This window comes from Drosophila ficusphila, unplaced genomic scaffold (assembly GCF_018152265.1).
Source record: "Drosophila ficusphila isolate 14025-0441.05 unplaced genomic scaffold, ASM1815226v1 contig_414, whole genome shotgun sequence".
Lineage (NCBI taxonomy): Eukaryota > Metazoa > Arthropoda > Insecta > Diptera > Drosophilidae > Drosophila > Drosophila ficusphila.
In genome coordinates this window covers 809,402-825,403 of record NW_025064328.1, presented here as the reverse complement: position 1 = coordinate 825,403, position 16,002 = coordinate 809,402, and the positions used below count along the sequence as shown (strand labels likewise).

The window sequence follows — 16,002 nt, the reverse complement described above, 5'->3', positions numbered from 1 at the left end:
GCTTCAATTCAGTGGTAAAGAAATGTGTAATGGAAAAGGCTTGGTCGTGCTGCTCCTCGGGGTAATCCTGATGGCAGTTTCTTCATCCGGACAAGGCAACTCCTCAAGTAAGTAGTTGCCATTTTTTTGTCCTGGATTATCAGAGCAATCCGCTTGCAGAGAAAGTTATCTGCTACCAGGGAACTTGGTCCGTCTACCGACCTGGTTTGGGCAAGTTCGGAGTGGAGGATATCGATCCATTCCTGTGCACCCATCTGATCTACGCCTTCCTGGGTATCGAGGAGACGGGTCAGTTGCGGGTCATTGACGCTTATTTGGATCTGGAGGACAACAGTGGACGTGGGAATATCAAGAGTTTTAATGCACTCAAGTTAAAAAACCCAGTGCTTAAGACGTTGGTGGCTGTGGGTGGTTGGAATGAGGGTTCTAAGAGGTTCTCTATTGTGGCCAGCGATCCATTAAAGCGTGCCAAGTTCGTAGACGATGTGGTCAGGTTCTTGCAACGCCATGGATTTGATGGTCTAGATTTGGATTGGGAGTATCCCGGCCAGCGACACAGTTTGGAGAACGATGATCGCTCGAACTACATAACGTTTTTAAAGGAACTGAAAGAGGGGTAAGCTTGGGTCGATTTTCCATTAACAAGCTGTTGTAAATCTTAAATGAGTCTTTCTCAGCTTGGACCCCTTTGGCTTTATGCTGACTGCTGCTGTGGGTTCCGCCCAGTTCTCCGCTGAGATATCTTATGACATTCCGGCCATTGTTCCTTATCTGGATTTTTTCAATGTGATGGCGTACGACCTGCACGGACCTTGGGATCCACTGGTGGGCATTAATGCTCCGCTTTACGGCTCTACAAGTGACACAAAAGATCTGACCGGTCGGCAGCAGCAGCTTAATGTGGATGCCATAATTAAGTATTGGTTGGAGGCAGGAGCTCCGCCAGAAAAGCTGGTTTTAGGAGTTCCCTTCTACGGACGCACCTTTACCTTAACCAGTGCCGAAGACAACCAGCCAGGATCTTCGCACATAGGAAAAGGAATAGCAGGAAATTATTCGCGCGAACCGGGTGTCCTGGGCTACAACGAACTCTGTGAACTGATGCAACAGGAGGAGTGGACTAGGAAGTGGGAACCGAAGCAGCAAGTGCCCTACGCCTTCAGGGAACGCCAGTGGGTGGGCTACGAGGACACGAGAAGTCTTTCTCTCAAGGCGCAGTATGTGATGGACCACTACCTGGCCGGCATTATGATCTGGTCCCTGGAGTCGGATGATTTCCGTGGCACCTGCGGTCAGCAAAAGTATCCTCTACTGCACGAGATCCATCGCGTGTTTTTCGGCGGCAACACTCCCTCTGGCTTGACCGCCGAATTAAAGGAGGACAAAATTGAGGGTTTTAGGTGCTCAGTTGAAGTTCCTGATGGATACATTCGTGATCCGTACAACTGCTCGAAATTCTACTACTGCAGTGGGGGCAATACCAACAACTTCGAATGTCCCACTGGCTTGAACTTTGATTTAAACACGAAGAGCTGCAACTACTCTGGATCAGTAAACTGCTAATATTTATTTTTTTAACAAAATGTACTCCACGTCTTTGTATTTCTTTGGAGCTAGTCAACGATTTTCAAATTTATCGGCATATTTTTTAAGCTGTAAACGGGCATGCCTGGTCGCCAGATGACAAAGTTCTGATCGCATTTGACCTCCTTGGCGGGACGGCAAATGAGTTGTTCCTCATCGAAGTACTGACCCTCCTCGCACTCATAGTAGATCCTTTCCCCGTCGTTGCACTCGTGGTATAACCGGCAATCCCATCCATTGCGCCAGAATCCATCTTGTGGACAAAGTCCAGAGGCTTCAGTTGTTGGTTCTTCGGTTGTAAGGGCATTCTTGTCTCCTAAGGCGGCGAAGATAACGTGGAGCAATCCATGACGTTCGCCACAATTGCCATGAAAGTCGTCCACATCGATGGTCCACGCAATGGCTCCGCCCAATTTCTGCTTCTGCAGCAGGTGCATCTTGGCCCAAATGCTTTGTCCGTTCTCGTAGCTCACCCATTGATCACCCTTCATGGCATAAGGCACCTTGGCCACCTGGTCGAACCTTCTGATCCAGTTGGACTCCTTCACACAAAACTCGTTGTAGGTCATAAAGCCCGGCCGGTGGGATAACTTCGTCCGCAAGCCTGGTCCTTTGCAGGGGGATCCCACCTCCGTCTGATTATTATCCATGGTGAACGACCGAACGAAGAGTGGAATACCCAGGATAAGTTTTTCTGGCGCCATTCCATGAGTTTTCCAGTGTTTGATGGCATCACTTACACTATTGTCTCCATTAAGCGGAGCATTGTAAACCAAACGGTTGCGGTACGGATCCCTTTCATCGTGCATCATTAGATGAACAAAATCGGAATTCTTTACTATATCTGGGATGTTGTAGCTCTCCAAAGTGCGCTTGTTTGTTCTTCCTGATACTGCCACCATAAGGATGAACTTGTGTTCACGAAGGCTGTCGAGGAACGATTGTTCTTAATAAAGTATTAAGCAAATCAGCTGAAAATCCTTACATTAAACTCAGTTTCTCTAGAAAGAGCACAAAGTTCTTCCGATCCTCTGGATATCCACCTTGCTGAGTGGGATAGCGCCAGTCAATCTGGACACCATCAAATCCCCACTTGGTCATGAAATCGATCACTGAAGTATAGAAGTTGTTTCTCATGTTGGGGGCGGCCACCATTCTTGAAAAGTGACTGGACTCCTCTTTCCATCCTCCGACAGTGAACAAAACCTTCTTTATGCTATCGACCTTCATGTTTTTGACACTGCTTAGCATGTCTGTAATATTAAAAGTGTAGAATTCACTTTCTTAATATTTTTTAAAGAATCCATAACTTTACTTACTCTTACCCAGCAGCAGAGGCTTGTCAGTAATCTTCAATTTACCCGTATCTCCATCCACACCTATGCCAGAACCCACTACCAAATGGGTACAAAGCCTGGAGTCCATGTTCCAGTCAAAGAACTGACTGCGCTCTTTGAAGTAGTAAGATGCCAAATCATATTGACAGAACACATTATCTGCAGGATCATTGGTTAACTTTATGATGAACTCCATAACCATCTACCTACACTCTTTTGCCAGACAGCCGCAAATCAGAAATATCGTTACCATAAAAACCGATTTTAACGAAGTCATGGCTAAAACGCATCTAACCAATTAAACTTAAAATTTTTAATACTTTTTAGCTGATTGCATTTACAACGAAATGGTCGAAGCCCTATTTGTAAGATTTGTTAAAATTTATCTTCAGACCAGTTTGTTTGTTTTTAGTTCCGTGTTGTATCTGAATGAGTGTCGTTTGGAAAATGGTTTAGAAAACCTATACAGTAAAAGCACCGAATACTTGATGGGGGTGGTTTGATAAAGAAAATAATCAAGATAAACGCTTCCGGGTTCCTTGACTTTGGCAGGTTCTGAAGAAATAAAGACACCTTTGTATTGCAAAAAAAATACACGGAGGTTAAAGTCTTTTTCTTAAAGTTACCTCACCTATGTGTACAAAGTCTAGTAGACAAGTAAATAAGATGTTGTTGTTATTGCGATTATCATTATTTCAATATTGAAATTGAATCATATGTGAACGTGGCCTATCTTGGACTTTATGGTTACGGTGACTAAATGGCTAATTGTAAATATTTTTATGAGAGAGCGCAAAATCTAATCGGAACTTCGTTAGACATAAATATGGATTTATACGATTACCACTTAATATACAATTCTCTGTGAGGGGCCACTCGAAAACAGTACATTTTTTAGATTATTGCAATTTTTTGGTATTTTCATCTGCTTGTTTATTTAATAGGGGCAATTGACCGCCGATGGCCAGTTGCAGTTCAAATTGGCGACATCGAAATAGAGCCCATCGCCGCATTGGAAATCGTAACGGGTGCCTCCGACACACTGGTAGTAGAATCTGCAGTCGCTGCTGTGCAGGAAGTAACCATCCTGGGAGCACTCTCCGCTGGAACCACCTCCGTTTCCACCTCCTCCGGGAGTGGGAGCCGGAGTGGGAGCTGGAGTGGGAGCAGCCGTGGGAGAGGGGGTAACACTTCCACCTCCGCCGCTGCCACCGCTGCCATCCTTGCCCAGAGCTCTGTTCATGGTCTTCAGCAAAGGATACGATTCGCCACAGAGGCCGCGGAAATCATCCGTCTCAATGGACCACATCATGGCACCCCCCAGATTGCGGGACTGCACCAACTGCATCTTCAGCTGGATGCTCTCGGGGTTGTCGTAGCCGATCCACTGATCACCCTGGAAGGCATAAGGAGCTCCGTTCTCCTGGTCGAACACGGTTTGCCAGTTGTTCAGACAGATCTCGTGGTAGCCCAGGAAACCATTCTCCCGGGTGTAGATGCCAGCTGATCCGGGGCCAATGCAGGAAGCTCCGGGCCAGTTCTGTGAGCTGTCTGACATCTGGTAGCTGTGGCCGTAGAAGCCAATGCCCAGAATCAGTTTCTCAGCGGGAGCACCTAAACGTGAAACATTTCTTGGTTTACAAACTTCCATGATTCTTTACTTAACCAAGCTTACCATGCGAAAGCCAGTAGTCAATGGATTCGGTAACCTCAGGCAGAGGAGCATTCAGACCCAGGTAACCGTCCAAAGCCATATGGAAGTCGTAGGTCATCACGTTGATAAAGGTTAGGTGCTGGGAGATGGCTGGAATGTCGTAGGAAATGCTAGCCGACTTCTCAGAGGCACCCACTGCAATACCCAGTTCCAAACCGTACTGGTCGAAGCTATCGGGAAATTATAGTTGTTAAAACCATACCAAAATTTATATATTTAACCACTTACGTTTCCTTAATCTCGCGCAGAAGGGTCACGAAGTTGACCTTATCCGAATCGCTGCCTCCTCGCTGTCCGGGATACTCCCAATCCAGATCCAGGCCATCGAAGCCATGCTGCTGAATGAAAGCCAGGGTGGTGGAGATGAAGGTGGCACGCTTGCCAGGATCGGCAGCCATGGCAGAGTACTTCTCCGATCCCTCGTTCCATCCGCCCACCACTGCCAAAATCTTCAAGTTCGGATTGCGCTGCTTAAGGGCAATCGTCTGACTAATAAAGCCTGTAACAAAATATGATAATAATGTTTGGTATCACTGGGGTAGCATTATTTAAACTTACCCAATCCATCATCCATATCCAGCCAGGTATCCAGGGACTTGAACTCGCCGGCATCGCTGATTCCGAAGAAGGTGTAGCTGATGTGAGTGCACAGGGAGGGATCGATGTCCGAGGGTGTGAACTTGCCATCCCCAGGACGATAGTTGGCCCAGGTGCCCCAGTAACAGTTGATCAGCTCTTCGGGATTAGTAAAATTAAATATAATTCTTTTCGCTGAAACCACCTACTCACTTTCACTTGTGGCCAATTGGCCGACGCAAAGGCAAAGAGCAGCCAGAGCCCAAATCGAGAAACACTTCATGATGCACTCAGTCCGTTTATGTTCACAATAGCTTCACGCACTACGGGTCTGAGTTTATATAGACCACTTTCCGGGCAATTCTTATCAGTGAACATTGAAAGCGCTGATAAATCGCCACTTCACTTAAGAAATCGGTGAAATAGAAAACAAAAGTTAATATATTGTTTTGGGAGAGAAAACAAAATCGACGGCCGATATCTGAACACTCGAATATTATATTATGCATATAAATTTAAATTGATTTGTATTATTTTGAGTGCATCTTGAGATTGGGATAATGGTACTTGTACCCCACTCGAACGCTTACTATGTCATCCATCCTGGATGATGATTCAAAGCTGTTGCCAACTTCTCATAAAGCCTCTTCATTATTAAAGTGTGCAATAGACATTCTTCCTAGAACAAATATAGGAGTGATCACATGCATTGTATGCTCATTTGGTTCTTCAGTGGAAAAGTGTCTCATAATAACGATATATACTTTTCACCTGAAATTACACGATTGCTTTACGCGTAACTGATAACTTCTGTCATAAATGAATATTTTGTAATTCAGTTTTATATAATTTTTATTTTCCACATATGTATTTTTTTGTTATCTATATATATAAAAATGGAGACAAAATATGTGCGCAATCGCATCACATGAAAACGGCTTGACCGATTTGGCTGAAAATTGGTAGGGAGATAGCTTAGAACCAGAAGAAGGTTTAAGCATAAGAAAATTTTGGGAAAACCTTCTGGAAAAGTCGCTAGCGGCTCAACAGATGTACACAATGTTGTATGTAAAAAAAAAGATCATAGCTGCGTTGATTTTGTGTATCGATGAAGTCGGTAAAAAAATATTTAAACAAAAAATAGAGCGAGCTTAAACAATTTGAAATAATGCCTGCTGTTAGACGAATAGGAATTGGACGTGCAACATTGACTATTATGTTGTTAAATTGTGTTGACCAGCGAAGCGGGCACAGGACCTCTAGTTTAAGGAATAAAAGAGCACATGCTCTCTAAGCTTGGCATTGAAAAATCAATCAAATCAATACACTCACGATTAAAGAATTGTGATCAACGAAAGTGTGATTAGCGAGGTTTTTAGGAATCGAGGAATTCGAGCCGCAGCAACTCTCTGATCCGCCGCCAAAGTCCAGTGGTCCCGGAAGTAAAGACACAGAGTGCCAACAAATCAAAGAAGCAGCAGGATGGCTCAGGAAGGTCAGGATATGCCCACATTCAAGTGCGTGCTCATCGGCGATGGTGGCACTGGGAAGACCACCTTCGTGAAGCGCCACAAGACCGGCGAGTTCGAGAAGAGGTACGTGGCCACGCTCGGAGTGGAGGTGCACCCGCTCATCTTCCACACCAACCGCGGCGCCATTCGCTTCAACGTGTGGGACACCGCCGGCCAGGAGAAGTTCGGTGGCCTGCGCGACGGCTACTACATCCAGGGCCAGTGTGCGGTCATCATGTTCGACGTCACCTCGCGTGTCACCTACAAGAACGTGCCCAACTGGCATCGCGACCTGGTCCGCGTCTGCGACTACGTCCCGATCGTCCTCTGCGGCAACAAAGTCGACATCAAGGACCGCAAGGTGAAGGCGAAGAGCATCGTCTTCCATCGCAAGAAGAACTTGCAGTATTACGACATCTCGGCCAAATCGAACTACAACTTCGAGAAGCCATTCCTTTGGCTGGCGCGCAAGCTGGTCGGCGATCCCAACCTGGAGTTCGTCGCCATGCCTGCCCTGCTGCCGCCCGAGGTTAAGATGGACAAGGACTGGCAGGTGCAGATCGAGCGGGACTTGCACGAGGCCCAGGCGACCGCCCTGCCCGACGAGGACGAGGATCTTTAAGCCTATTCCATAGTTAACTGAGAGAGAGAGATGGCTGGCTTGCACACACCACAATCCCATTTCTTTCCATTGCGTTGCTTTTGCCTGATCCTGAATTGTCTAAAAATCAAGCAAAATAAATGTTAAAATCGTATTTTTTTAATAAAAAAAAAAAATTGTACAAGTTGAATAGAAAATATGAAGATAGCCAAACACTACGTTTTTCTCTGTGATCATATTAATGGAAAACCCTACCAGCAATTAACAACAGTAAGTGCCATGTTAATGATAATATGCAAACAGACTATTAAAGATTTTTTTCTATTTATAGGAAAATACCCCAAGGCCTATTCCCAATGAATACACTTTTCGAAATAGCTTTTTCAATTTTTAAACATTTATTTTCTCCCATCGGAACCTCCTTCAAACCCAGCGAAGCTTCATGTTGATGGCCCTGAGCAGGGGGTAGTCCTCGCCGCACTGACCGCGGTAGTCGTCCGTCTCCAGGGACCAGATCATGGCACCGGCCAGGTTCTTGGACAGCAGGAAGTCCATCTTGTACTGGACACTCAACACGTTGTCGAAGCTCACCCACTGGTCACCGGAGTAGGCGTAGGGGGCGGCGTTTCCGTAATCGAAGACGGTCTTCCAGTTGTTCTGGCAGATCTCGTTGTAGCCCAGGTAACCAGTGGATCCGGTGTAGGATCCAGCGGCGCCCTCACCACGGCACGGTGCTCCAGGCCAGTTCTGGGAGGAGTCCGACAGCTGGAAGGAGCGTCCATAGGTGCCAACACCGAGGACCAGCTTGTTGGCAGGAGCACCCTGGCTCAGCCAGAAGTTGACGGCGTTCTCCACAGCCCACTGGGGAGCATTGAATCCGGTCTGGCCATCGGAGGCCATGGCGAAGTCGTAGGTCATCACGTTGATGAAGTTCACCTGCTGGGCAATGTTGGCAATCTCGTAGGAGCCGGTGGCCAGGGACTCGCCAGCACCGACAGCAATGCTCAACTCGTAACCATAGGGAGCGAAGCTAAAGGATATAACTAATTAGTTATGGGTTGTTCAAACACAAGGAGTTCCCCAACTCACGCTTCCTTCAGTTCACGCAGCAGGGTCACAAAGTTGGCGCGATCGTTCCAGTTTCCACCGCGCTGGTTGGGATACTCCCAGTCCAAGTCCAGACCATCGAATCCATGGTTGCGCAGCAGGTTCAGGGCGGAGTTGATGAAGTTCTGGCGCTTGTACCAATCGCCGGACATCGAGGAGTACTTGGTGGAGCCCTCGTTCCAGCCACCGACGACAGCGAGGACCTTCAGGTTGGGGTTCTGGTTCTTCAGGCCAACAGCCTGGCTGATGAAGCCCAGATCGTAGTCCAGCCAGGTGTCCAGGGACTGGATGTCGCCGTTGTCGTTGATTCCGAAGAAGGAGTAGCTCAAGTGGGTGCACATCCAGGGATTGATGTTGGACACATCGAACTTGCCATTGCCGCTGCGGTAATTGGCCCAGGTGCCCCAGTAGCAGTTCACGATGCCTAATATTTATTTTGGATAAATATATAACTTCTTGCAGGTGTTTTCCCTAGGATAATACTCACGTTCAGCACCGATCACCTGGCTCAGGCAAAGGACTGCGAGTAGTGCCAATAACTTTCCCATTGCATGAAATGCTTGTTGATTTTCACTACTTCCCGGGTTTTTATACCATTCCTTGCCTGTCTTATCACTAATCTTATCATTCAAGACGACTACTCCACTCGTAGGACAAATTTATTAACTAATCGTCGCGTGCTTCTTACTTTGAATTTTAATATTTATGTCGGGGACCTCTATCTGTATCTCAAGTTCAGATTCATTTTTGTTTACTGTCCCTTAAGTTGTAAATTTGTTCAAGAGGTACTTAATACTTAGAGCTCACTTTACTTTTTTTGCAAGCGGTAAGAAAGTATTCGTGGCCACGTTTTATGGTCGTGAAAATATTTAAAAGTATTTAAAAGAGAAAAATTGTTTAACTTTCATCCTATTACGTAAAAGCCAGAAACTCTTTCAAGAGGTTCTCCTATAAAATCATGTTTTCTTACAATGGCAATAAAAGATAGTTTTCTTCTTAAAATAATGGTCTTTGTCAGTTCGTTTTTAAAGTATCTTTTCTTTTTATCTTATAGATTTTGAATATATTATTAAACAATTTTTGGAAAACACTTTTGGTGTGTTTCTAACAAATAAATAACCGTAGGTAAAGGGTATTTTCTAGTCGGGCCCTATTGCTTATCATTTTATTGCTGATTGAAAGAGTCTTTCTGTCTACTTTGCCTAAACTTTTATAGCTATTAAAGTCCAGGTGTTCAATAGGAAAGATACTTCTACTGTGAGTCTCAAGAGCTTTGTAGATTAAAAACCCTTAGCTTCTGCATTTTACATTGACTTTTACGACTACATTATACCCTAGTAACATTCAACAACAGTCATCCAAATCAATAATTTTTTAAATTTTCCTGCCCCAATCATGCGATTAGATGAAACGACCTGCTATAGACTTCAAAAGTGAATATAATTAAATGCTTATCATTTCACAATAAATTAAAAGCTTATTAAAAAAATCGAATAGAATTTAAATATTGTTGAGATAGCGGAAAATTTCATTAGAAATAAATACAAAAATAGGCTAAACAAGTACCAATAAATAAAACATGTCACAAAGGTATTTTAGTCCTGATAGTAAATTCCTTGTAACTTGATTGCAATCTCTTGAAATGATTTTTGTTGGTCTTCTTATGGATTTTATGAGAGGCTTATAGGTTCATTGATAGCGAGATTAGTAAAGAGATTTTCATTGAGTAGAAGTAAATTATTTTGAATGGGTTCGATTCTAATCATTCCACTTTTCTTAAGATTAATTTCATTAAGGAATGTTTGCTGATAATTTCCATGATTGTGGAATGGCTTAATCATCTATTAATAGTCGCAATTGAACTACCCATATATCTTTAATTTAATAGCGTTCATAAAATCATTTTATTACATCTATATATATTTTTTTAAGCTATTCCATGATCTGAAATTATTAAATTTGAACACCTCTTTAATTTTGAAAAAAGGATTATGGTAATTAAGGATATGTTTTTATTTAGGCAACAATATTTACTGCGAAGCAATGGGCTTGATTGTATCATAACATACTATAAAGAAATAATAAATAGAATTTAAGACAAAGCCTCCTAAAAAAGCAAGAAGGCATTACATTTTAAATTAAAGAAAAACCTTTGAACAATACAACCAAAACGCAAACTACGATTTATTTATTAAAGACCCCTCAAAGAAGTTTAGAATTCATATGTGATATGTTACTTTCTTAAACATATTTATTGTTTATTAACCAATTCGGGTGAACAAAATAATAACCTTTTCGGCATCAAATAGAGATTCTTCAACAGTATTGAGTAGAAATGCAAATATAAATAAAATTTCTGCGACCAGTTGAACTGTAAAGCGCTCAGATTAACAATTGTGTTTCAGTGCATTGGACAAGCGATCCTTTTAGTTGCTTTAGTTGGCCACATAAATCTCGAACTCCTTGTAGGCCACCTCCTCGCCGCCATAGGGGATGTAGCAGCATCCATGAGAGGGCTGCACCTTTCCCACGGTAATGGTTCCGTCGTGGGTGGCCCTTCCAATGAAGAGTGGCTCACCCTCGGCGGTCTCGCCGGCGGGAAAAGCGTTGGGCGGAATGTTTCCGGCATCCACGGGCACCCACTGGCCACCGCCGGCGCAGAGCACCTCGTACTCGCCGTGTCCGTGCTCACCGCCTCCGTAGGCCACGTAGGTGACTCCGTGGGAGGGGTGCAGCTTGCCGGGAATGAGGTCGCTCTCGTGGCGGGCACGGGCAATGTACAGCTGCTCGCTGCCGTCGAATCCTCCCTGCAGGGCGTTGGGCGGAACCTCTCCGTTGGCGGCGGGCACCCAGCATCCTGGTCCGCTTCCTGTGGGCGCGGCGAAGCCAATTGCGGGAGCCGAGGGGGCGGCATCTTTAAAGACAAATAGGGATTAGGATTAATAATCAGTTAAAAATACAAATCAAAATGAAAGCAGTGTGATGAACCTTCGAAATACATATTTCCTTGATGTATCGATTTTTTTCTAACAACTCGGTTGCCTAAAGTATTATATAATTGAAGTAGTAGAGAAAAAAGGGTATGCCTGGAGTATTATATCATTGAAATAGTAGAAAAAAGAAAATAAATAAAAAAGCAGACAATGAGTTACATTGAATACCTATAGGAGAAAACATCACTCAAACAGTTAAGTATGACGAGTAAACTAATCAGGTAGAAAGAACAACTGTGCTATTGTCTTGACCGCAAATAGGGTATATATGGTGTTTTAAAAGGGAATGTAAAGATTCGCCTAGACTCACCATCGAGCAGCCAGGATCCGCTGGCACCCCATCCTGTGCAGATTCCCACGAAGTTAACCGGGAACAGACTGCCGGCATCGTAGGAAAGGAAAGCGGCGGCGTCTCCTTCACGTCCGACGGTGATGACATTGTCGTACCAGCGGATCCAGAAGCCGCGGAACTCTCCGGCGTCCAGGATACCCGGAGTGGGCACCTCGGCGACCTCGGGCTTTTGGCGGTCCTTGCGGATCACCGACTTGGTGTTCTCCCATCCGCCCAGGAAGATCTCGAAGATCGGTCCGTTCTCCTCGGGAGCCGGTGTGAGGGCCAAGTGGGCATCCTTGGGAGAGCGCACCTTGAAGGTGAAGACTCCTCCGCTGGCCGGGAAGAATTGGTATTCCAACTTGTCGGGGGTGTTGATTTCTGCAAACAAAAAACGAAGAAGGTAAGAGTATATTTTATAGGCAACTGTACCAAGATCTTTGAGCGGTGGAAAAGTTTTGAGGTTTGAGTGAACAACCTCAAACATCTCCGGCAAACTATAAAAAAATACTTCAACTGGAAAGAATTCGTGGCTATTTATATGTTTGGGCGGTACCTACATATTTATGTAGATATACATATATCTGAATTTTTAGCGTCTGTTTTTGTTTTCGCTTTTTTGTTAGCGCCATTCGCATGATGTCATTTAGATCGCCATGGGTTCGTTGCTAAAAAATATTGTAGCTCATTCCACTCAAGCTCAATTCGAGTTCTGAGCCGGCTCTACGGGGTCTCGAGCGACAAACATTTGCCGAGAGATATGAAGGTGCGATTGTGTTTATTGTTTTTGCCAGATTACACGAATTGTTTCTCAAGCAACATTATTTCGCATGACATCATTTTAGGTTCATCTCCCGTCTGACCCTCAGGTCACATTTGCGGCATTCTTATTGATTATTGCCAGAGTTCAAGGCGCAGACTTCTGACTCACCACAGATGCTCCATATTTTTGGACATTTGGCTGTATGACCGCATCGAGAATCAATTTAATAGGTCGTAAATAACGCTAAAAAGGTAGCAGCAATATCCCAAACTTTATTACATTGTCTGCGGGTTCCCGTTAATTGAATCTAGACGATCCCAAGGTGAAAGTTGTGCCGTCAGCCCACTTTTCGTATATATTTTACTGGTAAAAACCTGACACTGTGGGACCTTCTTCACTAGATAAAGAATTTCTATAATTTATTTACTTCTGATGTTCCGATTCTAGGAATCGCTGACACAATTCGATTTTGGTCGTGGGCCAAAAGTTTCGGTCTATCGTCCGCGATTCTCCCTATGTCTAAATTCACCCAATTATCCATTCCATTATTATGCACTCCACCCACTTGGGAACTCACCGATTGGCATGATTGCTGCTTCCACTTAACGTTGCTCGCTTACTGAGATTCTGATTCAAACTGCTCCAACGGAATCCAAATACCGGCGAGGTAAGCACTGCTAAAAAACAAGGGGGCAGTGTGAGAATAAAAGCTTTTCGAGCTTTGCTCTCTCTTTAAATGTGAGAGATCGTTGGCTGCCTAGAAAGTGGGCGACTGACTGTACCAGCTTTAAATGGTTACTTATTAGCATAGGGTTCTTAAGTTTATAGCCAGTTCCTTCCGCTAATGTTGTATTTTATTTTAATTCACTTGAAAATGCTTACCAACACCATAGTTCGTTTTAATTTAACGGAATTTTTATATTAATATATATATTTATTATAATAATATATCAGATAGAATCCGAGTAAGAAATACAATACATTCTTTTGCTCTTGGTCTTGGCTTTATGCTTATAAAATCGGTCTGCTAGTAATCTTTGATATACTAAGTATTGCTTATAAAGTTTCAGGTTAACGGTTGGGCACCTATAATTTTTATTAGGGTATTCAGACTTCAATGAGTTAGATTTGGTACCTAGTTTTGCCTAGCACGTCTATGACTCAGGTTGGCAAAAGCTACTGCTGATGTCATCAAGTCAAAACGGAAGCTTTTCAATGCTGGTATGTTTTAGTAGAAAGCATATTACCTTTTGAACTCAGTTTGTCAATAACGGATTATCGTACTTATGATAAATAAATAAATTAGGAAAAACGCTTTACATTAAACTTGCAATATTAAATAAACCTTCATTTTAAACAAAACCTATTACTGTCCCGCGAAGGTACTTCCTATTCGGTGTTTCAGATTTTCCTATTCGATGTCTGCTCTTTTTATTATGTTTTGGCGTTGTTGTCGTCACTTATTTTGGCGTCATGTGGCGGTTTTGTTTTGTGTTGTCACATGTCCAACCAAACCAGGGGAACTAAGCTAATGCCAATGATTTCACCGAAAGGGTCGAAATTGTTGATGCTGACATAATGACTACAACAACAATAAAAAGGTTTTCAATTCGGTCATTATTTATTTATTGCGGTGTCTGTTCACAGATTTAAGAACCATGATTGCTACCTCCATATTGTGGCATACTTTTAGGACGCCGTATATATGTGACATTTAAATGCTTTGGACCAACATTTTAGGGTGTTACGCTTCTTTATTCCATCCTGTATCGGGTACGCGAATTGTCTTACTTTACGTCACTGCTGCCTTTTTCTTGGCTTCTCAATGTCAGTCGGTTTTCTTTCGTTTCGCCGGTTGGTCGCACTTTGTTATTAAAAAAACGTGCATGCGCAGAACTTTGCCACGAACGGGAATTCTTAGTGTGAAATAAATAAATTGTTTATTTGTGTCTCAGAACCGACTAGCCGTGCCAAATTGTCTTGTGATAACAGTAGATCAATTGCTCACGCCGTGCAACTTGGGGTATTTATATCGGAGACACCTGAACACACATCCAAACATTCTTTGAACAGCGGCAGACGAGTAAACAAACAATAAACTGAATAAGCAGGCTTTCTTTTATTGTTAACTTTGGTCTTAGTAGATCATTTTACTGGAGAGGCTTAAGGTTTCCCTCGGTTTGCTGGCGCAATGCAATAGATATTATAAACGAGAGCCCTCGCTCCAAACAGATATTATAGCCGGCTCATATATATGATGCTATATAACACAATTATAAGATTTACTGAGTCTCTTTGGCACTCAGTCCATATTTTAGCGTCCATTGGAACAATCGTGCCGTCTTTGTTGCTGAACGTGATATAATGTACACAGCTATGTATATCATATAGCTGCCAAAAACCACGTCAGAAGAGGATATTAACTTATTATATTTTCTCAATTTTTGCGTAGACCTATCAAAAATTATTAAACATTTTCAAAACGAAAGAAAACCGTGGATGTTTTAAAACATCCACATTATACCTTAATCGCTAAAACCAACTGCATTAAGTGGAATTAATTGCAACTGCAAATACAGAACATTTCATCAACCATGTATATCTAATCTTTAAACTGGCAAACAGAATACTTTTTCCCATTGACGAGCCTCCAAAATGAATAAGGCGCAGATAAGCGGACAAAACAAGTTAACCTTGTTGACACTTTCCCATTTAGCTTTATTGTCCAGTTTGCGTAACTGGTGACCTCTGGAATGCTGTACCATCAGCCATTCAATTAAGAAATATTTCAGTGGTGAAACAAGTTAATTCAATTCAATTAACATTTCCGCTCCCGACTTTTGCGACATTTGTAGAGACAAGTGTAAATCAGGATGAGTTCACTCAATTGGATCAAATTGAGACTCAGTACCAGCCTCCGACCACTAGATTTTCTCGAAAGTGTCAACGGCCAATTGAGCTTTAAGTGGCCTAGGGCAATCAACTTGGCATTAACCCCAGATGGAAGAGCTGAAATTTGTACTTAAAAATAGAAAATTGAATGATATTATTCAATACTAAAAAATTATTTAGAAATGTTTAATTTTTTCAAATCATTTTCTTTTTATTATAAAGTTTTCGTAAAAATATAAAAAGGGTTAAGTATGAATGCAGATGAAATCTTACTAAGGAAAGCAAAAGTGAAAAGCTAGCAAAGATAACGTAATATTATCGCTCATCCGCCCTGTGGCGCCACGTGAAAAATAAGTAGTTCTTATGAAATCATTCAGCCAGCCCAAAACCAAAACAGCTGAAAACATAAAAATAAACAAAAATGTGTTTGTGTATGTAACGCTGTCTGTGTGCATGACGAGCCCCCAATACTGCTGAACTTTGATAGTGGCCTACGTGTTTTAAGTTTATAAGCCTGTATAAGTGTGTGTGAAATGTTAAAAAACTTGTTTGACTTTACTCTCTTAATTTGAAAACAGCTAAGAGGAAAGAGA

General features: G+C 43.0%; 6 protein-coding genes across 7 annotated transcripts; 2 read left to right on the top strand and 4 right to left on the bottom strand.

The window, feature by feature from the left end:
• Positions 1–5: 5 nt before the first annotated feature.
• Positions 6–1,587, top strand: LOC108095149 (acidic mammalian chitinase). Its single transcript, XM_017196086.1, has 3 exons — positions 6–107; positions 160–616; positions 678–1,587. Exons 1-3 carry the CDS (start codon positions 23–25, stop codon positions 1,561–1,563), a joined length of 1,428 nt encoding a protein of 475 aa, XP_017051575.1. The 5' UTR covers positions 6–22; the 3' UTR covers positions 1,564–1,587.
• LOC108095150 (chitinase-like protein 3) lies at positions 1,540–3,369 on the bottom strand. Of its 2 annotated transcripts, none has more exons than XM_017196088.2 (4): positions 3,132–3,369; positions 2,910–3,080; positions 2,570–2,837; positions 1,540–2,511 (listed from the first exon to the last, which is right to left on the bottom strand). In XM_017196088.2, exons 1-4 carry the CDS (start codon positions 3,196–3,198, stop codon positions 1,614–1,616), a joined length of 1,404 nt encoding a protein of 467 aa, XP_017051577.1. In that variant the 5' UTR covers positions 3,199–3,369; the 3' UTR covers positions 1,540–1,613. The 2 variants fall into 2 exon arrangements, with proteins under 2 accessions (XP_017051577.1, XP_017051576.1); XM_017196087.2 differs by having other exon boundaries at positions 2,904–3,080; positions 3,132–3,368.
• Positions 3,370–3,827: 458 nt separating this feature from the next.
• LOC108095113 (acidic mammalian chitinase) lies at positions 3,828–5,505 on the bottom strand. Its single transcript, XM_017196050.1, has 5 exons — positions 5,425–5,505; positions 5,194–5,370; positions 4,864–5,134; positions 4,597–4,805; positions 3,828–4,535 (listed from the first exon to the last, which is right to left on the bottom strand). Exons 1-5 carry the CDS (start codon positions 5,492–5,494, stop codon positions 3,859–3,861), a joined length of 1,404 nt encoding a protein of 467 aa, XP_017051539.1. The 5' UTR covers positions 5,495–5,505; the 3' UTR covers positions 3,828–3,858.
• Positions 5,506–6,329: 824 nt separating this feature from the next.
• LOC108095123 (GTP-binding nuclear protein Ran-like) lies at positions 6,330–7,530 on the top strand. Its single transcript, XM_017196062.2, has one exon. It carries the CDS (start codon positions 6,694–6,696, stop codon positions 7,342–7,344), a length of 651 nt encoding a protein of 216 aa, XP_017051551.1. The 5' UTR covers positions 6,330–6,693; the 3' UTR covers positions 7,345–7,530.
• A 168-nt stretch (positions 7,531–7,698) lies between these two features.
• On the bottom strand, positions 7,699–8,983 carry LOC108095111 (acidic mammalian chitinase). Its single transcript, XM_017196049.1, has 3 exons — positions 8,918–8,983; positions 8,413–8,854; positions 7,699–8,353 (listed from the first exon to the last, which is right to left on the bottom strand). Exons 1-3 carry the CDS (start codon positions 8,976–8,978, stop codon positions 7,747–7,749), a joined length of 1,110 nt encoding a protein of 369 aa, XP_017051538.1. The 5' UTR covers positions 8,979–8,983; the 3' UTR covers positions 7,699–7,746.
• A 1,680-nt stretch (positions 8,984–10,663) lies between these two features.
• Positions 10,664–13,202, bottom strand: LOC108095188 (C3 and PZP-like alpha-2-macroglobulin domain-containing protein 8). Its single transcript, XM_017196181.2, has 3 exons — positions 13,095–13,202; positions 11,734–12,135; positions 10,664–11,344 (listed from the first exon to the last, which is right to left on the bottom strand). The coding sequence occupies exons 1-3, from the start codon at positions 13,102–13,104 to the stop codon at positions 10,866–10,868; spliced, it is 891 nt and encodes a 296-aa protein (XP_017051670.1). The 5' UTR covers positions 13,105–13,202; the 3' UTR covers positions 10,664–10,865.
• Between the last annotated feature and the right edge of the window lie 2,800 nt (positions 13,203–16,002).